Raw genomic sequence first — 22,490 nt, 5'->3', positions numbered from 1 at the left:
CTTACTGAAGTGTCAGAGTGAAAACTTTGGCTAACTACCGCCCACTCTATCTCATGTCGAGTTGGCCCTTGCACCTCTATTACAGTGGCGGGGGCAAGCACAGGCATGTGTCACTTAATGATGGGGACACCTTCTGAGGAACGTGTCATTAGGTGATTATGTCACTGTGCAAACATTGCAGAGTGCACTCGCACAAACCTAGCAGGTGCAGCTTACACACACCGGGGTAGAAGACTGCGTGGCCTGTGGCTGTGTAGAGTACCGTGGGCAACTGCTACACGGTGGCAAGTATCCGTGTAGCTAAACACAGCTGGACACGGAGAAGGTGCAGTAAAAATATGGTATAAAAGATTAAAAAAATGATATACCTGATAGGGTAGCTTCATCTCACGGGGCCGCCATCTTATATTGGGAGAGAAATGTCACGTGACTGTATTTTAAATGTCGTTATGACTCACTCAACATTCGATTCCCAGGAAGCGCACTTACTATTAATAGATGAAGGGAAGAATAATTAATACCTTTCCAGTTTCCTACTTTTAGTGCTGCCAGTCTGGCCAAATAAAATTCAATTACAGGTCTGTTCATTTCACTTTATATATTCTCGTTTGAAGTATCAACAAGTGGTATATTATTTCATCAGCAGTGACAGCACATGGAGTAAATGCAACTTAGTGTTTTATACCTAGTGGTGTGAATTTGATCAACCTTTAAGGTTAAGATTTTGCTTGGTAAACTTTCCTAAATAATTCAAATAGATTTTTTTTTTTTTTTTGAGACAAGAGTCTCACTCTGTTGCCCAGACTAGAGTGCTGTGGCGTCAGCCTAGCTCACAGCGACCTCAAACTCCTGGGCTCAAGCAACCCTTCTGCCTCAGCCTCTCGAGTAGCTGGGACTACAGGCATGCACCACCATGCCCCGCTAATTTTTTCTATATGTATTTTTAGCTGTCCATATACTTTCTTTCTATTTTTAGTAGAGACGGGGTCTCACTCTTGGTCAGGCTGGTAGATTTTTTAAAAGGCAGAAAAAAATAAGTGAATCAAATTCTTGTCTGCAACGCATAGAGTGTGGATGAAAGCAACATGCACTCTCATAGGAACACAGTTTAGTCTTGAACAAATGACTTTGAATTATTAGCTGCTCTGGGCTCCCCCCCCCCATTTGTGTTTTCAGCAAACCTGGAATTGATTCTCTCTGGGAACATTAGCAACAGTGAAATGTTCTGGACAGGGGTATTAGTATAATCTCTTCCTTAATTAAAGAAGGAAAAAGGTAATTATATTCTCTGCCAGGCCACTTAAATCATTTTCTATTTGCAAATCCTTTTACCTGCTTGAGATTCGCTTAGATCTTTATGTGAGCGAGTTGGAGAGAAACAGGCAGGAGCTTGCAGCGAGCCTTTCAGAGCAGAGCCACTGGGAAGCTCGGGCCAAGCTTGGCTTGAAGAACCGAGTCACACCGTGGGGAGCAGCCACGGAGCTCCCCTCCCACTTCCCCCCACCCCTGCACCTGGGTGACTGTTTTCTGAACCTGCCTGGGCACCGCAGCTCCTGGCTGAGGCCGGCGGTGAGAATGGGAAGTTGGAGTTTGCCGCGGGGAGGACTGAGACCCCTGCGTCAGGTGTCCTCATCTCTGCACTGCTGACATTTGAGGCCAAATGAGTCTGTCCACGAATCCACTGCCCCAAAGTGTCCCTTCTGCAAAGTCTCTCTCATCTCCTTTCCTCATTTGCTCCGATAGCTCTTCAATTGCGTCTTTTTGTCCCTAAACCCAACCCTACATCTACTTCTTCCAACCCCTCTCCAGGGTTACCTCACTCCTCTGGACAAACTTTTGCAAAACTTTACAAAAATATCTGTGAATGCTAGCATATCTGCAACCTATCTAAAAGATCATTAAGGCCGGGTGCGGTGGTTCACACCCACAATCCCAGCACTGTGGGAGGTAGAGGCTGGAAGATGGCTTGAGGTCAGGAGTTTGAGACCAGCCTGAGCAGCATGGCAAGATCCCGTCTCTACAAAAATTTAAAAATTAGCTGGGTGTGGTGGCGCAGCCAGTAGTCCCAGCTACTTGGGAGGCTGAGGCAGGAGGATCACTTGAGCCCAGGAGTTCAAGGCTGCAGTGAGCTGTGATTGCGCCACTATAGTCCACCCTGGACAAACGAGTGAGACCCTGTCTCTGAAAGAAACAAAAGATTAGTCCCTTGATGCCTTGATGGAGTAAGGAGTGGGGTGTGAGACTAATTATGCCAGTAATTGATCTATTTGTATTTCAGCTCCTGGGAGGGATATTGTAGTCACAGGGATCAATGATCAACATTACAAAAGTTATTTTTGTAATTATAATGTTGTTATTATAAATAAATAAAAGGTTGTCTTGTAATTCACTAAAATAAGTGTCAATTTCTTCCTACCGATTGGTATGTGTAAGGTTTATTACTATATATTTTCCCTGTCACTCCTTTGTAACATGCTCCTAGATGTCTTGACAGCTGGCATGCTCTCGGGAGGTGACATGTGGCCAACCACCATTTCTTTAGCCAGACATGCAAGCTATTTCAGCTCTGACCTTTGTTCACTCACCCCTGACTTCTACATCCAGTGCCAAGGGCTGGGCATTTCTTGCGCTCATTTCTGTTCATGTACTTCCAAAATATATTGACAGGTCAATTCTGTTGTTAAGAACAAACCAATTTCACAGAATCATTGTAAAAAATGGAAGGCACAAATTCTTTACACAACAACAGAGTCCTAATTTCATTAGGGTAAAGCAATTCCACTCTTTCAGGCTTGTGTTTGAAGCATCCTGTCTTACGAGAAGCCCGTTGTGTCCCGGTGAGGCTGTCTGCTTGATTAATCTTATGTAGCTTTCAGCAAAAATTAATTTACCAAAACATGAAAAATTAAAACAAAACAGTTAAACATTATTGCTAGACTGAAACTCGAAGAATGCATGAAAACAATTTTTATACCTTTTTTTTCTCCTTTAAAATCGACTTAAAATGCCAGTTTATTCGTTTGGAAAAATCAAGATACATTCTTTTTTAAAGACAGGCTAAAAGGAGTACGGATAGTTAAAAAAAAACCTTTTTCCATTAAATTTGAAATGGTGGGAATGCATGCACTTTGCTTTCTATTATTATTTGGGAAATAAAGGATAACAAATGAGAAAAAATTAAAACTATGTTTGGTAATAACCTAAAACTTGCCTCTAACGTTGCACGTTTCGTTTGTAACGTACGGTCGTGTAACGTGCGCCACAGCGGCTCTTCCCTAAGGCGGAAGTTAAGGAAATTAGACCTGCGATCGCACGTGGACGGCGGCTGTGGCGAAGCGCACGGATTCGGTCGCTGGATCTCGCACTCCAGCACAGAACCAGTGTAGTGAGCCGCAGACTAAAGCGACTTCCAGCGGCGGTGACGCGCACAGCCCGCAAGTCTCTGTCGCGGTCCCCGAGTTCGGCCCTCGTCCCCCAACCGCACGCGCAGCCCCGCACCCGGGCGCGCAGGTGCCACGCGCCGAGACCCCGCGCCCGCGGCCGCCTTCCCCTCGGGCTCCCCGCCAAGGAAGAGAGGCCCGATCCACGCACCCCACTCTGCCGCGCGTCTGTCCCCTCACGCTCCGGACTCGAGAGGGGACCCCAGCCCCAGGGCCACCACCGAGGCAGGGCCGGCGCGCGGAGGGGCGGGGTCAGCACGCGTGGAGGCGGGGCCTCGCGCTAACAGGCGCGGGGCGGGGCGGAGTCAGAGCGGGGGGCGGGGCCTCGTGCTAACAGGCGCGGGGCGGAGTCAGCGCGGGGGCGGGGCTTCATGCTAACGGTCTCGCGGCGGGGCGGAGTCAGCGCGGGGGCGGGGCTTCATGCTAACGGTCTCGCGGCGGGGCGCGGGCTCCGGGCTGCCGGCCGAGCGCTCTGTGGAGAAGCCGCGGGGCGCGGGCGGGCGCCGGGGAGGGCGGGGGTGGCAGCGTGGCTGTGCAGCGCGAGGAGCAGCCAGGCTAGCGAGCCTCCGGTGAGCCGCCGCGCGATGGCCAGGGTGCCGGGCGGCTCGGGCTGTGGCGTCCCCGGGGCTGTGGCGTCCCGGGGCTGTGGCGTCCGGGGCTGTGTCGTCCCCCAGGTTGTGTCTCCCCCGCGCTGTGGCCCCCAGGCTGTGTCGTCCCGGCAATGTGGTGTCTCCGGGCTGTGGCGTCCGGGGCTGTGTCTCCCCTCGGTCTGTGGTGTCCCCCGGGCTGTGGCGTCCCCGCAATGTGGTGTCTCCGGGCTGTGGCGTCCGGGGCTGTGTCGTCCCCGCAATGTGGTGTCTCCGGGCTGTGGCGTCCCCCGGGCTGTGGCGTCCCCGCAATGTGGTGTCCCCGGGCTGTGGCGTCCGGGGTTGTGTCTCCACTCGGTCTGTGGTGTCCCCCGGGCTGTGGCGTCCCCGCAATGTGGTGTCCCCGGGCTGTGGGACGCGCGCGGGAGCCCGCGGGACAGGCCTTGTGGGACGCGGTGGCGCAGACAGCGACCGCGGACGGGAGGTCGTTTCCCGCCAAGTCCCCTCAGTCGGCCCCGGGGCTCCCGGGGTGGCGCGCCCCGTGGCCGCGGTCCCGCAGCCCTGGGGGTGGGCCGCCGCCTGCACGACGCCGCGCCCGGGACGCGGAGCGAGCGAACGCGCGGCCGCCCCGACCGAGGGACGGACCGAGGGACGCACGTGCGAGGCGCACGGTTCGAGGGCGAGCCAGGCAGGTCTCTCCTTTCTGTAAGAGCAGCGTTAGGAAATCGGCAGCTGCCCTGGGAGGGGACTTCCAAGCACTCTTCTGTCCCCAGGACGGACACCCCGGGTGTCCGGAAGTCAGCTGGACTCTCACGGTGCAGAACCCGCCGGGGTCCCCTCGGAGCGGCTTTATCGAAGTCCGTCACGACTCTGTGGTTCGAGATGGAGGCCGGAGAGACCTCCCTGGTGTGGACGCGACCCCGTGGCGGGACCTCCCCGCACCGGTGTGTGGGATAAACCAGGAAATCGCGGGACCCTCGTCCCCGAGCTCTCCGGAAGCTCATCGGTCGTGAACTGCAAGATACAAATCGCACTCCGTCCCGTAACTCGGATGCTAGATGTAAAATTAGCCGACTAAACTTCTTTTTATCCAAAAAACTAACCGTAGCGATATTATTCTCAAATTACGAATTAGATCCTTTTTAGGGCTTGTTCGTTAATTTGGTCGGCAGAGATTCGGCAGCGACTACGTGAGGCGCGAGTGTGGCCGCGTCCTGAGCCGACCTGGTGCGGGCGCCGTGCTGGGAGCTGGGGGTGGAGGCGGGAGCGCGCGGCGGGAGAGGCCTCGCCCCGGGAACGCCGGCAGGGCCCCGGGCCCGGCTAAGCGAGCGCGGCCGCGGGCGCGGAGAGGGGTCCTCGAAGGGCAGCGTGGTGTGGAGGGAGGAAGGCGGAGCAGACGCCCGACCAGTGGGCATCACGGGCCGTGGCGAGGAGTCTGGGCTTTATTCAGGGTGTGGTGGAAGGGTCTTAAGCACGGAAGCGATGTTATTTAAGTTTCAAAGGGAGATTCTGTCATATGGAGAAGAGACAGCTGAAGGGGCAAGAGTGGTTGAGGAGGTCAGGGCGACGGGGAGAAGTGATCAGAGTCAAGAGATAATGAGCAGGGAGACTGGCAGCGCCTGGCAAAGATTGTCCGGGGCCTGGGAGGTGGAGGAGAGGAATGTCGCCCATGACAGAGCGGACGGGAACAGAGTTTTCTGGTGGGGGCAGGTCTGAGGGAGCCCCGGGGCACCAGCGCAGCACTTAGCACTTAGGCCTCAAGCCTCGGTGGGTGACCGCTGCCCTGAGAACAGGCTGGCCACACACAGGCGCACACACGTGGCTCTGGGCAGTACCCTAAAGTCGGCAAAGATCACCTTGTTGCTCTCTCCACCCCTCTGCCCACAGTTCCTCCAGCCCAGGCCCAGGCCTCCAACTGACTAAACTCTGGTCTGCTCAGAATTTGAGGCCTCGAAATCAGACGGTTGGTGGGGTTTGCTTTAAGGGTCTGATGACACCCTCGGCTGACCTGTGGGCTGATACCTTCTCAGAACAAGCAGCCAGCAGCGTCCTTAACCTCAGCTGGGCCCACAGAGTCCCCTTCTTTTGTGCCAGAGCCCCAGCAGGAGTAAGGGCTAAGTAATGCAGCTTTCTCTTCTGGAGGAAAGCTCCAGAAAGGAGCACAGGGAGCTTGGGCCCAGCCGTGCCCTGACGAATCCTAAGTGAGGGACCAGAAAGGTCCAGGGAGGAACTGGCCCTGTTAGCCTGGGCTCTGGGCCAGACAGGAGGTTGCCCTGCAAAAGCAGGCGGATGGCGCAGAGCTCAGGTGGCGCAGAGCTCAGGGAGGGGGATTTGGGAGGCCGGGGAGGGAGCGCTGTCAGAGCTGGTTATGCTGTGCCTACAGTCTGTGGTGTGGGGCCAGCCTTTCAGCAGGCACCTGTGGCATGACCACTACCGCTAGCTTAACCTGGAGAACTGGAGTAGAGCCACTACCACCAGCTCTTTCCTTCCACCCTTGCCAGGGATCTGGATCCGTGGCCTCCAGGCTGTACATACCTGGTCCCATATCTGGCCCTCTGTTTTCACAGCTCCTTTCTGAGGGTCTGGGTGAGTACAAGGAGGAGTTCTGGGGACCAGCCCCCACATCTACCTCTGTCCTGATTCAGGGCCTGACACGTGTTGAATGAATAAACTGGTATGAAGCAGGTTATTACAGTACTCTAGGTGAGGAATGACTGAGCGTTGGGCTGGGAAGAAGAAATTGGAGAAAAGGAGACATTTAAAATATATTTTTAAAGTAGAAGAGACAGTAGTTGCTGATGAATGAAGTAGTCTCTGAATTCCCATATTGAATTCTATTTCATGTTAATTTTGTATCTGTCAAAATGGTGGATGAGAGAAGTCATGTTTTTGTGGATGGACACTAAAGTACATTACCATATACTTGGAGCAAGAGTAGAAGCCGAGGGAACTTCAAAGAGATAATATGATGTCATGTATGTCACTGACCAGACCACCAAGAGGTGCTAAGGGGTAAAAAAAACTTTGAGAATTCATCATAGGTTCTGAGGTTAGGAAAATTGGGGGAATTCATTTAGAATGTAGGTGGGTTTATTTTATTTTTGTTTTTCGAGACAGGGTCTAACTCTGTTGCCTGGGCTAGAGTGCAGTGGCATCATCATAGCTCATTGCAGCCTCCAAACTCCTGGGCTGGAGTGATCCTCCTGCCTCAGCCTCTGGAGTAGCTGGGACTACAGGAGCTCACCATAGTGCCCGGCTAATTTATTTATTTATTTATTTTTTGTAGAGACAGAGTCTTGCTGTTGCCCAGGCTGGGGTTGTGTTTTTTCACAAAATTTAGCCATGGAATAATTCATCCTCTCTAACCTCAAATGACTGGCACTTGATAGACTCTCAATAAATATTTGTGGAACGAATGGATCAATGAATGAATCTATCAGTTTGGCAAGTATTCCGGAGAGTGAAATTGCTCTGTAAGCCAGACCAGACCAGGCCAAAGAATGAATGAGGAACTTGACACTGCTTAATTCCCAAGTGTTTCTTTTGGCACCAAAGGGCCTTGAATGCAAAAACTGCTGCATGGGGTAATATTGAAAGGCAGTGCTATCATCTGTTGTGAGCCTGGGAACATCCAGGCATCTTGCATACATTACTTTTAATTCTCACTGCAAGGTAGATATTATCTACATTTTAAGAATGAGGAAATTAAAGTTTAGTAATGTCAAAATATGCACCTGCAAACTAGTGGTGCTGGAATTCAAAATTGCATTTGACTAACTCCATAGGCTCCTTGAAACTCAGGTGTCATGGGACACATCCTTGAACTGAAGCCTGTGGGTGAAGGCATTCACAGAGTTAAAGAGGCCCTGGATTATAAAGTGAAATCAAATCAAACTGTCAGTTTCATGTAGCTTACAGTTTTTCTACAATAAAACCTTTTATAGTGGTGGTATTGAGGGACAAGCCACCATTTCATTCATTTGATATTTGTTGAGTGTTTTCTAGTACAAGGTAGCCTTGAAATACACACATAAAAATATGTAATATGCCACCTCTGCCCTCATGGAGCTTACCATCTAGAGATGTATTTAAAATCACTACCTTTCTCCCTACACAGTGTAACCAAATGCACAATTTGAGGTGTTTACAATGGATTTTTGCTGTGTTTTTTAGGTAGGCTTGATGTTAATAAATATTTAAATCCTTAAATGTCCCATTGAATCATCTCTTATCTGAAACTCTAAATTTACATAGTGCTCAAAAATTTCTACATTTTACGTGGCTTAGAAAGTGAAAGTTAAAAATCGAAATGTAGCTATATAGTTATATCATTCAAAATTATAAAAGGACACTTTGAACATGTTTTCTATAGGTTGAATCTGTATTAATTTCCATTTCACCATTATAATAAAATTTTCCGAAGAATGAGTAAAATGCTTTCCTAAATACTTTTTAAAATCTTAGAATTTTTCATAGTTTATTTCAACCATTCAATTTATCTAAATTATATTTTCTAAAATACAGATTAAACAATGGCAAACTCCTTTGCATTGAGGACCTATACTGCACTTTCAGATCTGCATCCAAATATGGCTAATCTGGTAGGTTTCAATTGTATGGTGGTTTGATTGTTCTCTAATGAAACTATGTGGTAACATTATATTATGTCAATATTATTCATTCAACACATGCTTGTATAATTGACAAGTATATAGATACTCATTGCATTTCTATAATTGTTAGATATTAAGTGCCCCTAAACTTCTTTGCATTTGTTCCAGCTAAATGAAAATAGTTTTTTTGGTCTGCAGAGTAGGAGATATGATGATAGATGTGACTAGTGATTGTTCAAAATGGTCAAAAAGACTGGGCAACATGGCAAGACCCAGTCTCTACAAAACATGCTTTTAAAAAATTAGCCAGATGTGGTGTGTTCACCTGCAGTCCCAGCTATTCAGGAGGCTGAGGCAGGAGGATTGCTTTAGCCCAGGCGTACAAGGTTGCAGTGAGCTATGATTATACCACTGCACTCCAGCCTGGGTGACAGAGTAAGACTTTGTCTCTGGGAAAAAAAAAGATCAAAATATTTTGTGTTATTTTAATTAAATATTAATAAAGTGAAAAATTTAATAAATGTTCAAGCTTAGCATTATAAAATTAAACCATTTTTCTTCAGCAGTAATAGTTCTCTTACCAAATTATCCAAGTTATAGTCTTAAATACTTGCCATTATGCTGCTTCTATGACATAAGGTACACAACAGGTGTGTTTCTGAAACGATTATGTGAAAATTGATTTTTAGGGAGGAATTATAGGAGAAGTCAATGATTTTGAGTATACTGAGACTGTTATTTATTTAAAAGAAATCTGGGTAGAATAATCTTATAAGGTGAAGAACCTATTGTAAAGAAACTAACATACCCCTTACTTTCTCTGCCCCTGAGTAGTCTTCTATTTACATTGGGTTTTGCAAATCAGATTTCTTAAAACAGGATAAATTTAAATTTACATGTAACTTTAATAATTTGCAATTCAAGGTTTATTAATGTTAAAAATAATTTTTATAGTTACAGTTTTTCTTGGAAGGTAAACTATTTGCTAATTGCTTCTTCAGATAGAAAGTTTTATTCAACATTTTCATTTCTCAAACTCAGTGAGAGCTGCATGTGTAAGGAATTGAAGAAATAATAGCAACATGTCTAAATGCAATAAGACTAATAGCTCAACTAGAATGTAGTAGTCTTAAAACCTTGCCTGTACTTTAAATGTCATAGATTATTACAAGGTGTTAAAGTCAGGTGGTAGAATTAGTTATGTAAGTTTAAGTTTTTTTCCTTTCAGCAAAAAGTATTTATTTTTGTTTCTTAAAACACATTTTTAATATTTATTTTTTCTTTGGTAGTCACTAAAGAAAATATTAAATTTTTTCTTTTTTAAATCTTTTTCTTTTAAAACATGCTTCACAGAAAAGTATACATTAAAAATTTTGGCCAGGTGCGGTGGCTCCCGCCTGTAATCCTAGCCCTCTGGGAGGCCGAGGCGGGTGGATCGCTCGAGGTCAGGAGTTCGAGACCAGCCTGAGCGAGACCCTGTCTCTACTAAAAATAGAAATAAATTATCTGGACAACTAAAAATATATATACAAAAAATTAGCCGGGCATGGTGGCACATGCCTGTAGTCCCAGCTACTCGGGAGGCTGAGGCAGTAGGATCGCTTAAGCCTAGGAGTTTGAGGTTGCTGTGAGCTAGGCTGATGCCATGGCACTCTAGCCCGGGCAACAAAGTGAGACTCTGTCTCAAAAAAAAAAAAATTTTAAGAAGATATTACTATCTGTAAGATTTAAGATCTAGGACTTTAGGATTTAGGTTTATTAGCAGCAATATATAACTTTTGTTATAGTGTAATTTGTAGACTGTCCAACATGTTTGGATTAATAAGCTAAGCAATTTTATGTGGATTGTTAGAAAACCCTATAAGAGCTTTGAAGACCATGGCAAATTAAATTGCATTATACATGTGCTTTGGATGAACTCAGTAAGGACTGATAGCATGGAGCAGTTACTGTGCTGCATCTAGTGATTGAAAATAAAGTAGAAACATACTAAGTATTGAACGATTATATTTGTAATAGCAGTTAAGCATCTGATTACTTTGTACTGTTCCTTGTGGAATTGAAAATTTATGAAGTTCTTTTAGATGTTTGCCTAGAATAAATATATTTAAGTGGTTCCTAGTCAAAAATGTTTGTTAAAGCCAGTAAAACATAACAAGTCCATGAAATTAAATTTACCATGTACATCTGTATTTAATATCGGTCTTCTATAACCTTTTTGTTTTTCAGAAAATAATTGGTATAGTTATTGGGAAAACAGATGTCAAAGGCTTTCCAGACAGAAAAAGCTGAGTTCTATTTATCTCTTTGCTTCATTTTTCGTCAGCTGTGTCTTATGACTGTAACAAAGTATATATAAGTGATTAAATTTTCTATGCATGTTTAACTCCTTAAGAACAATGGCCATTCTCACTATTTTGTGGTCAAGTACTCAATTCAAGGCCATATGTGTAAGAGGACATTAAAATAATTTTAAATGATTTTATTTGATGTTTCTCAAACATAATTTTAAAGGTTTGGGGTATACAGTGCCAAAATAGCTAGTTAAATTGGTCAACTCATTAACTTCACTCAACATGTGTTTATTTAGGACCTCCACTGAGTAAGGCCCTGTGGAGTACCAAGGAAAAATAGAGAGAAATTGTAGTCTCATGTCATCTTCAAATTCCTTAGTGTCTAAGAGCCTTGGAGCTAGACTACCTGGGCTCACTAGTCACTGAGTGATCTAAGATCTCTCCTGTATACATCTATGAAATGGGGATAAATAAAGCTGATGTGAGAATTAGATGAATTCACACCTGTAAGGGTTAGCATCACGTGTGGCCCAGAACGCCATGTTAACCATTGCTTTCAGCTTAAGAGGTGACAGATATACAGGCAAATCTCAAATAAGAGAAAATCGTAATGATAAGGGTTTTGAGCAGCAGGGAGGTATCACGACAAAGTAGTACCTGAGGGAAAGAAAAGTGTGGTGGCAGTATCTATGTATTTACTCAAACAACCAGATGGTTCATTGAAAAATATTCATCTTTCATGTATGGAAAAAACAGTTACATTGGGCTTTAGTGGTTCTTAGCGAGTTGCTTGAACTGTGAAAGAGTTTTAGGACTATGGAAACATAATCTAAGACTAAAACTGGATTTTTTTTTTTTTTTTGAGACAGAGTCTCGCTTTGTTGCCCAGGCTAGAGTGAGTGCCGTGGCGTCAGCCTACCTCACAGCAACCTCAAACTCCTGGGCTTCAGCGATCCTACTGCCTCAGCCTCCTGGGTAGCTGGGACTACAGGCATGTGCCACCATGCCCGGCTAATTTTTGCTATATATATTTTAGTTGGCCAGATAATTTCTTTCTATTTTTTTAGTAGAGATGGGGTCTCGCTCTTGCTCAGGCTGGTCTCGAACTCCTGACCTTGAGCAATCCACCTGCCTCGGCCTCCCAGAGTGCTAGGATTACAGGTGTGAGCCACCGCGCCCAGCCTGCTTACTGACTTTTAAAAGCATTGCACATGTAACATTTTCATTAAAAATTCCAGCAGGATCTAAGGTCATAGAGTTGAAAAGTGAAATTTCCCCTTCAGCCCCCCAGTTCTTGCCATCCTAGTCTTCTCCCAAAAGGTAGACACTAATAATAGTTCAGTATATATTTATAGTTTGCATATTTATATTAGGTTGTATTTTTTAATTAGCAAAAATAGTAATGAAATTTCCATTTTGGGAAAAAAATGTACTTGCTGACCCCTAGTGGTACTTATTTAGTTGCACACAATTTGTTTTGAAATAACTAGATCTGAATTATGACTTAGGTTAAAACAATATCAGCCAAGTGCAAGGTGGCTCACGCCTGTAATCCTAGCACCCTGGGAGGCTGAGGCAGGAGGATAGCTTGAGCTCAGGAGTTCAAGACCAGCCTGAGCAAGAGCAAGACCCCGTCTCTAAAAGAAAAAGAATATATATCAGTAAGAGAGAAATGGAGAATCTAAGCTGATATCGGCCCGTTTGAGTCTGCATATCTCCCCTTCAAATACACGGATGATGGGGGAAAGGGAGCATAGGGGCCAATAATAAGGTGAACTGTTGGCAGCTTTTTACTACTTTGCTTTGAAATTCTTAAAAGCACAAGCATTTATAGAATATACATCTAAAATAACATTTTGTACCATATGTTTGAGTACTTTTATCATACTAATCATCAATAATCAGTCATTTTAAAAGCTGAAGTGAAACTTTGGAAAATAAAAGCATTGGTTTTCCCTTAGATATTGGATCAGAGAGGTACACTTTCAGCTTCACCATTCGGGACTCACCAACCTGTTTTGTAAATGCAACATCCTGGGGCAATGAAGGTTACATCAAGTCACTTTCTGACAGTTTTAGGGTTGGCGAGTGTGGTAAGTTTGCGTTGATTCTTAAACTGTTCTGTTCCAGTATTATCCCTGCAGCATGTTTTTGCAACTCTAGTAAGGGAGTCAAAATGAAATAAGACATAGTTGATAACTCTCAAGAACGTTATCAGAAAAAAAGTCAAGTTTAAGGGCATAACGCAAGGCATTCAGCATGTTACTTGAAGCAGACAAACATGATGGTTATGTTTTTACTAGGTAACTTTGCCATCTTTGGTTTATTACATATTTCAATTTTTATCAACCCCTATTATAATCAGTTTCCTTCCTTCCTTCCTTTTTCTTTCTTTTCCTTTTCCTCTGTTGCCCAGGCTGAAGTGCAGTGGTGTTATAGCTCACTGCAGTTTCAAACTCCTGGGCTTAAATGATCCTCCTGCCTTAGCCTACTGAGTAGCTGGAACCATACGACGCACGCGCTACCATGCTGGGCTAATTTTTAAAAAAATTTTCTGTAGAGATGGGGTCTTGCCATATTGCCCAGGCTGATCTTGAACTCCTGTCCTCAACTGATCTTCCTGCTTCGGCCTCCCAAAGTGTTGGGGTTACAGACATAAGCCACCATGCCCAGCTGTTATGTTTATATGGACGTTATCATAGGGCCACTGAATAGATTTTGATAAAAGTTGATATTTGAATTTTTAATGGAATTTTAGGGAACTTTATTTTTAGTTGAAATACCAAATCTTTTGCATCTTCTACTCACCCCAGTATCCCTCTGACAGTAAAGCATAGTATAGTAGAAAGAACAAGGACTTCGAAAACTTACATCTGGATTCAAATCCTAGCTGCAATGTGTATGTGCATTGTGACTTTGAAAAAACTTTTTGGTTCTTGAAAATATTAAGCGAGACAGTGTGCCTAGTATAATATGAAGTGTAGAGCTTCGTCACTCAGTAAGTGACAGCTCTAGCCTCACACAAGAAACAAGAAAGCATGTGTACTAGCTCTCCTTCATGGTAGAAAAGAGAGAGGAGAGAGCAATGTGAGTAATCAAACCACTTGTCTTTAATACTGTAGTATGAAGCAGCCCATCACCCACACCAGTTATTTGATACCTGATCATATATTGTCTTGTAGTATTAACTTTTAGGGTCATGTTTATATATAGTATCTCTCTAATTGAATAATAAGGTCATCGAACATGTGGGCTATGAAAGCAGAGAACTTTGCAAACTTCGTAGGGCCCAGTACAGTTATAAACATTCCTTGAATGGATGCAGGAACATTAATTATATAGAAAGATAAAGATATATTTCAGTATCAAAATGTCACATGTTGATGGGTGTGAAGATGAATGACAGAAGGGATTTTAAAAGCCTAAAGGTGATGATTATAAATGTAAGTGGGATGTTAGGATGTTAGTGTGTTAGTGTGAAAAGCTCACAGTTTTTTGAAGTAGGACAATTCTAATTATGGATCTACTACTTTCTAGATGTATAACCTCAAGAAATTTACCTAAGCTCTGTGAGCATCAGTTTCCTTATTTGTAAGACATGGATAATTGTAGATGGTTGTACGAGGAATGAGCAAAGTGAGCGCTGGAAGGTCCTGTAGGCCGTGAAGAAGCTGAAACCCTGAGATGTGGGGCTGACACAGCTGACGAGTGGCAGCGCCCATGTCAGTGTCCCAGGCTCTGCATTGCTCTCTCCAGCCCCGCTGTGGTTTCCATGGCAAGTGTGGAGTGGGAAGAGGTCTTACTGAAGGCCATGTTGTCACTAGATCAAATGCTGAATGTCACTAGACCAATAAAGTGATACCAATGTGGTCACATGTTGGGACTTAAACACACAGCATCAGAAATGTCATCTGGGGTCACACTGATGGTCGTAACCCTGGGATTCCACTTCTCACAGCAACATGAGATGGGGACTGTGGGGGACACATGGTGTCAGCTCAGACCTTAGAAACCACATTGTGACAGACATTGTTGTATACGCTTGTTTTTTATTTACCCTGTTACTATTTTGTAATACCATCATACTTTACCCTCTGTTTTAGTGGTAATTGAAAATCCCCTGATCCAAAGAAAGGAAATAGAAAGAGAAGAAAAATTCAGCCCTGCAACTCCTAGGTAAATATCTGTCTAATGCAGAGATCAACAATCTTTGTGCAAGAATAATCATTACTAATAATTTGGCATCAGATTGGCAGACAGCTTACTAATGGTACTCTACTTCAGTTTGAAAATTAGGAGTTTAGTTCTCTTTCACAACATTTATCTTTGATTATAAGATAATTTACTTTGATACAGACTCACATGAAAAGATGGCTGTGTTTTTAGTACTTTCTCATTCTTAGATTTACAAAAATTTGACTCCAGTCATGTTAAAACTAAAGATAAATCTTAGAAATTATATGTCTTTTTTGGTATCACTCTGCTCACAGGTCTTACCATCTTAGGCTCCCTGGAAGCAGAGTTTGAGAGGGGGATTCTTGTGCAAGTGCTTTACTGAGGGAGAGCTCTCCTGAGACACCTGCAAGGACAGGGTTGGGGTCAGGGAGAAGCTGAACAAAGAAGTGAGTTGACCTTGGAGCCTCCACTGGAGCCCAGGAGCGAGCTCTGGAAGAGTAGCCCCTCAGAGTAGCACCTTGAGGGGAGGGGATTGGGCTTTTGTACCCAGTATTAGTCATTGGCTGCAGTCCATCCTCTTCCCAACCCCCAGAGGGGGCGAGGCATCACCTCAAAGGCAGTTCTGGCAGTTCTGTGCCAGCCTGCGTGTGGAGGATGGACTGTGGGGCATGAAGCTTAGTTAGGAGAGCAAGGCACTGGTGTGGGACAGAAGTTATGTGATTCTAAGGCAATGGCGTGGGGTGGGGGATGGGTAGGGGTGCAGGGGGAAGAGCAGCTCAGTTCAGGTGCATTTTGCTCCACAGAGACTGCTACAGAGGTAAGAAAACACAGTCCTTGACCTAAGGCGCTAGGCAGAGCAGCCAGGGTCATAAGAGAAACAACAAGTCCTCGGGTTGTAAGACCCCCTAAAGTTTTAGAGTGCTTTTATACCCCCGTTTTATAGAGAAGGAAACAAGCTCAGAGTCTTGGGCAAGGTCAGATGAGTAATATGCTTAGAGCTCAGGCATGAATTGATCCTCAAAACATTGTCTTTGGCTGAGTGTGGTGGCTCCCACCTGTAATCCTAGCACATTGGGAGGCTGAGGCCAGAGGATTGCTTGAGGCCAGGAGTTCAAGACCAGCCTGGGCATTATGGAGACAGTCTCAAAAAAAAAAAAAAAGAAAAATTAGCCGGGCATGGTGGTATATATCTGTAGTCTCAGCTACTCTGGAGCCTAAGGCAGGAGAATTGCTCGAGCCCAGGAGTCTGAGGTTGTAGCGAGCTGTGATGACACCACTGTACTCTAACCCAGGCAACAGAGTGAGACCTTGTCTCAAAAAACAAAACAAAACAAAATAAATTTTCTTCATGAAAATACATTTTAAACAAAAAATATTTTACCACATTATTCAGTTTTCTAAGAGTAAAGAGTATAGATTTCTTAATACAGTCTAAATTTCAACCAAAAAAGTAATTTAACTGTGAACCTGGAAGTATTTTCTATTCAAAAATCATTTGATACTAACCTTTTTGTGTGTTTTTGAAATTTAGCAACTACAAACTATTGCTCAGTGAGAATCACTCAATGGTAAAGGTTTGTTCCAGTTGTGGAGTGGACACCAAGTTACTTTCTTTGATACATTTACCTGTTAAAGAGTCCCGAGATTATTATACATTGGGTGACATTGTTGCAAATGGACAAAGTCTTAATGGAAAGATTATTAATGTGCTTGCAGCTGTGAGGTCGGTAAGTTAAGATTCCAACAATGCCAAGTGCTATTTGGGGTGGGGAAGTCTCTGTCCCTTAATTTGTGTTTGGGCTGTAGTGTCATCATGATCTGCTGGGGTAATTTTTCCTCTGTATCTTGGTAGTAAGTTGAATTTGGAAAACAGTAACACTTCTCATTAAAGGGAAAGTAGTGTTTTATCTGTGAATGAGCGGCAAAACAAAATCATATCTGAATGCTAAAGGCAGAGTACCACTCTCCTCATAAACGATGCGCTAGGTACATGAGAGCTTTTCCTACTTCACTTAAACATGCAGATGGAAAGGATGAGCTTCTTGGCTTGCAGATCTCCATCATGTTCCTTAAACAGGCATATTGAATAAGTCAAGGAATTAATTCTGTGTGCTCAGAGCTGCCGGAGACGGGGAGGGAGGGAGACTACCCCTGTACTGCCCAAGGGGCTCTTTGGTCTAATCGCCCGCAGGCACCGTGCTGGCCAGCGCTCCGCGGGGCTCCTTCCCAGCCATCAGCATCTGTCTCAGCCACTGCAGCAGGGGCTGTAGTCTGGCAGTCTAGGGTCCCCGGGCAAAGATTTAGAGGTAGACTTCAGCAGTAAAATTGCACAAAAGTATGTGAAGAAAATTAAATAGGAAAGAGTAATTTCTCAATATGGGGAAGGATAGTCAATAGACCAAAAAAAAAAAAAAAAGGAACTAGACTTACACACTTCTCATAGTTAGTGTGGCAAGTAAATCTAGTTGCTTTTTGGTGTTAAATGCTGACCAAGGGAGTGCCAGCTCTCAGGTGGCAGGGCCCTGGCTGCAGGGGCCGTGTCTGTTTGCTGCACCACCCTAGCCCTGGCCTAGCACAGGGCCTGCCACGTGGGGAGTGTGAACTATAATTTAGGGTGGAGGAATAAACACCCTATGCAACAATCTGGAAAAATAGAAGTCACTTTCTAGGCAATTTAGGTTCAGTCCTACTCCATTGTTCAATTAAGTGCTCAATTGTATGCAGTTTCCCCACAGTTCTTTAAAACGCCATACATGTATAACATAGTAAGAATTGTCTAAAATTCAGTAAGAATATATAATAATGAATATACACAAAAACCTGTAGCTTTTCCCACTCCCCGCTCCCCAGTGAGTCTGCCGCCCATCCCTTCTTTTCATGCCCTTGTCTCCTCTTTTGCTCCCATTTCCTTGTCTTCACACTTATTTAACCTGTTCTCTCTTCTTCCTCACCTCCACTGTCTTTTCACCTTAAATCTCCTTTTAATATAGTGTCCTCCCCTCTCCAGCACCACTCCCGCCCCAGCCTTGCAGGCTGGCCTCTCATCCCCTGCCTGTCCTTTCCGCTGACGTTCCTGTCCAGATCCTGTTCTCTTGGCACCTTTGCATCTTTCTTCAGCTCCTTCCCACGGAGCTCAGTCCTGCCAGCAGACACGGTGGTGGCAGTGGCATGGTGGCAGCCAACGACTGTGTGGGGGCCGCTGCTGTGGCCATCAGAGGCGCCTGCTGTTGCCAGGAGAGAAGGGCCCCTGGGTCACCTCCACTTCTTTGATCCTCTCACCCCACAACAGACAGAACTGGGTGGTGTGCCCAAGTGCTTTGCCATACCCCTCGTGTGGCCTCACCGCCTGGGCCCTGGGGAGAAGGCAAAGGAGGCAAAGGCAGGTATGTCTGCTACTTGATACGGAGATGGGGACACTGACGCCCAGAGAGGCTAAGTTCATTTAGTCACAGGAGCTCCTTGCCAGGCTCCATGCTAAGCCATGGGGATACACAGATGTGGAAAGTGCACTTTCTACCCTCAAAGAGGCCACGTAGATGCCACCAAGGGGCCCGTCATGGAGCATTTGTTCTGGCATGTTGGGACGACTTAGTCTCAACTTTAAGCCCTTGTGGCCTCTCTCTGCCTTCAAGGTGTGTCTCACTTACAGCTTCAGCCAAATACACCTGGTTTATAGACAGAAGACACTTTAAAATCATCAAATATGTATTAATGGTTCTTGCTATTTTAATATTTCTAATTTGATGTTTAAAAGGTAAACGTTTGTGTATTTCTATGAACAAATACCTAAATACCTCTACAACGACCGATGAAGAATAATGATTTCTTCCCATTGCTAAGGTCGGGGAGCCAAAGTACTTCACAACTTCAGACCGAAGGAAGGGCCAGAGGTGTGAAGTTAAACTCTACGATGAGACAGAGTCTTCTTTTGCGATGATATGGTAACCTCCCGTGTCTGTTCCAAACCGGAATCCCTGCTCTTATCTCCGAGGCACAGAGCATTTTCATTTTATTAAAAATAGGATGGATTTCATCTTAAGAGAGGAGTAATCATAGGAAATGAATGATATTTTAAGAAATAAACCTCACTCTTGAATGCTGAGTAGTTATGGACAGCACCTTAAAATAAGGTCTTTGGATGGCATAGAACTGTTTAGGAGGACTCCACTGTGACCAGTGTTGTTACTGAATTCTGTTTCATAGCAGTGGTGTCTTACTAGGTCCCACTGATAACAAACAAGCTGGAATTTCCTTTGTGCTTCTTTGGTTTTACCCTGAGCAGGGCAGGGCACAGGGTGTGCGGGGGCAGGGTGGGGGCTGCACCTCGCAGCACTGCGGGTGCAACAGGGCACGCCTAGGTACCAAAGGAAGCAATTTGAAAAGCGCCTTTAACCCGTCAGGTCCCCTGAGCAATTTATCCATTGTGGGGCCCCTACCATCATGGTCTGAAAGTTTGGCTTTAAAGTCTTTAGACTTTTAGTCACTTGGTTCTAACCAGCCTGGAGTGACCAAGCGCTGGGAACACGAAGACCTGGGAGGGCAGAGTGTAGCTAGAGCTGAGTGTGTGTCAAGGACCCATCCTCCACGTGGGTGTTGATGCTCTGTGAGACGGAAAAGAAGCAGCAAACACCCTGAAGGACCCTAACCCCAGCTATTGGGACATTATTTGTTTTGTAAATATCATGTCACTACCAGTTTTTTCTAATGTATTCAATTTGTATCATTTTTTAAACAAATGCAGTTGGGATAATGAATCCATTTTACTTGCACAGAACTGGATGCCACGAGCAACAGGTATCATAATTCAGTGTTTATGTTCAATATTTGTCATTTTTGTCTCCCTATGTAATATTTTAAAATGACTTTTTCCCCAAACAGTAATATTTGCCTCAGATGTAAGAATAAGTTTTGACAAATTTCGGAACTGCATGACAGCAACAGTAATCTCAAAAACCATTATTACAACTAATCCAGGTAAAAAGCTTTCTGAAACTTTTCATCCTTTGGAAATGACCATGAACATATTCCAGTATTTGTGCAGTCTATTTAGGAATGAAAATGTAGTTTGGATTTAATTTCAATTAAAAGTGAAAAATTGCTTTATATGACTTTTTTTTAACTTAAAATGAGATCTATATCTTTGATATCTTTACCAAGGAAATGTGAAAAAACAGACTAATTTTTAAAGTGTCATCCATTGTGATGATTTTTTAAAATTTTTAATTTTTATTCATTTCATTTGATTTTTTTGAGATAGGTTCTTGCTCTGTTGCCTGGGCTAGAGTACAGTGGTGTTATCATAGCTCACCGCACCCTCAAACTCCTGGGCTCAAGTGATCCATCCTCCTACCTCAGCCTCCCAAGTAGCTGGGACTACAGGTGTGCACCACCATGCCCAGCTAATTTTTTTAATTTTTAATTTTTTGTAGAGATGGGGTCTTGCTATTGCCCAGGCTGGTCTCAAACTCCTGGCCTCAAGTGATCCTCCCACCTTGGACTCCGAAAGTGCTAGGATTACAGACATGAGCCACTGTGCCTGGCCTCAAGACTAAACTAATCAGACAGGATGTTGTACGTTTGTCTCTAAAGACAGATTCAAAGGGAAACTGTCAAAATATTTTGAGCAATGCCAACATCACTAGAATAAGTGCCTTCTTTCTCAAGGAGGCAGATTTTTAAAAAATTATTACCAATTTTATAATTGACAAAAATTTGTCTATGTTGTATGCAACATGTTTTGAAATGTGTATACATTGCAGAATGGCTAAATCAAGCTAATTAACATGCACTACTTCACATATTTATCAATTTTTTGTGATGAGAACACTTAGAATCTGCTCTCTTAGCACTTCAAGAATACAGTACAGTCACCTATAGTGACTATAGTCACCATGTTGTACAGTAGATCTAGATCCCTTGAATTTATTTTGTCAAGGAGACAAATTTAAAGGAGAGTACTTATAAGGGTGCATGAATTTGTGTGCTTGTTTAAATCATCCTTATTTCTAACTTCCTGGGCTACACCTGCCTTATAGAAATTAAAAACCTCTAAATGGCTTAAGCATTCATCCTAGCCAGCATGTCAAGGCTTCCTTTTTACTTGTCTGTACTGAAAGTAACCCAAAAGGGATAGTCAGGATGACCCTGTTATCAGCAGGGACCTGTGTGGCTGCACCGGCACCCCCCACCCCCATCCTCTGTACCAAGGTTAATATAATACATTGAAGAAGCTATTTTCCCAACATTTGTCAATTCAACAATACCAATTTTCAGGGAAGTTCCAAATCTTCCAATGATTGGGGGTGATTTAATTCCATCACCTCCCTTTTTAGGGGGCATCGTGCTAGGGGTGGGCAATGATACAGGGTCCCAGCAGCAGTGAGAGACAGGTCCTGGTGGCAGCTGGAGGTGGGGAGGAAGCTAAAATAACCTTTTTAAAAAATATATTTTCTGGGCTGGGTGAGTGGTGCACACCTGTAATTCCAGAACTTTGGGAGGCTGAAGTGGGAGTATTGCTTGAGACCAAGAGTTCAAATCTAGCCTGAACAACATAGTGAATCTCTGTCGCTGCAAAATATTGAAAAAACAAAAATCAGCTGGGCTGGGTGGTGCGCACCTACAGTCCCAGCTACTCGGTAGGCTGAGGCAGGAGGATCACTCGAGCTCAGGAATTCAAGGTTGCAGTGAGCTATGATTGTGCCACTGCACTCCAGCCTGGGTAACAGAGCAAGATCCTGTCATCTCAAAAAAAAAAAAAAATATATATATATACACATATATTTTTTTCTGATTAGAAAGGAAATACATATAAAATTCAGAAAATACATAAAAACATTTAAAAAGGAAAGCAAAGATTACCTGTAATCCCACTATCTGGAGTCATTTTTTTCACATATATTCTTCTATATAATTTTGCTTTTTTATATATGTGTAGATTTTTTAATTGAAAGGATACTGAACCACATAGTTTTGGGAGCTGCTCTTTTCACTAACAATATCTGGTATATGCCTCATTGTGTTAATAGAGTCACATTGTTAATGGCTGTGAAATATTCTATTTGATTGTATCTTGTATGTCTTCACTTATTACTATAAAAAATAATCTTGGATCATTCACAGTGATTTAAAATATAATCAGTTTTCTTTTTACTTACTATGCATTTTCAATTTAAGATACACCAGAAGCTAACATCCTACTGAATTTTATAAATGAAAATAAAGAAACAAATTTTCTGGATGATGAAATTGACAGTTATTTGAAAGAATCCATAAATTGTAAGTGACCCTTTAAATATTACTTAATTTTATTTTATTTTATTTATTTATTTTTTTGAGACAGAGTCTCGCTTTGTTGCCCAGGCTAGAATGAGTGCCGTGGCG

General features: G+C 44.0%; 1 protein-coding gene across 2 annotated transcripts in view; it reads left to right on the top strand.

Annotated features, from left to right (window-relative positions):
* Positions 1–3,923: 3,923 nt before the first annotated feature.
* Positions 3,924–22,490, top strand: part of MEIOB (meiosis specific with OB-fold) — a 26,904-nt gene continuing 8,337 nt past the window's right edge. The window contains exons 1-10 of one of the 2 annotated variants that reach the window (XM_045541130.1): positions 3,924–4,009; positions 8,552–8,628; positions 10,870–10,927; positions 12,896–13,027; positions 15,038–15,110; positions 16,642–16,837; positions 18,951–19,051; positions 19,852–19,904; positions 19,989–20,084; positions 22,284–22,385. In XM_045541130.1, coding sequence (XP_045397086.1) covers positions 8,560–8,628; positions 10,870–10,927; positions 12,896–13,027; positions 15,038–15,110; positions 16,642–16,837; positions 18,951–19,051; positions 19,852–19,904; positions 19,989–20,084; positions 22,284–22,385 — 880 coding nt within the window. In that variant the 5' untranslated portion in view covers positions 3,924–4,009; positions 8,552–8,559. The remainder of the gene's footprint in view (positions 4,010–8,551; positions 8,629–10,869; positions 10,928–12,895; positions 13,028–15,037; positions 15,111–16,641; positions 16,838–18,950; positions 19,052–19,851; positions 19,905–19,988; positions 20,085–22,283; positions 22,386–22,490) is intronic. The other variant, XM_045541129.1, reaches the window with a different exon arrangement.

Source organism: Lemur catta, chromosome 2 (genome assembly GCF_020740605.2).
Source record: "Lemur catta isolate mLemCat1 chromosome 2, mLemCat1.pri, whole genome shotgun sequence".
Taxonomy (NCBI): Eukaryota; Metazoa; Chordata; class Mammalia; order Primates; family Lemuridae; genus Lemur; species Lemur catta.
This window is presented reverse-complemented; position numbering and strand designations above follow the sequence as displayed.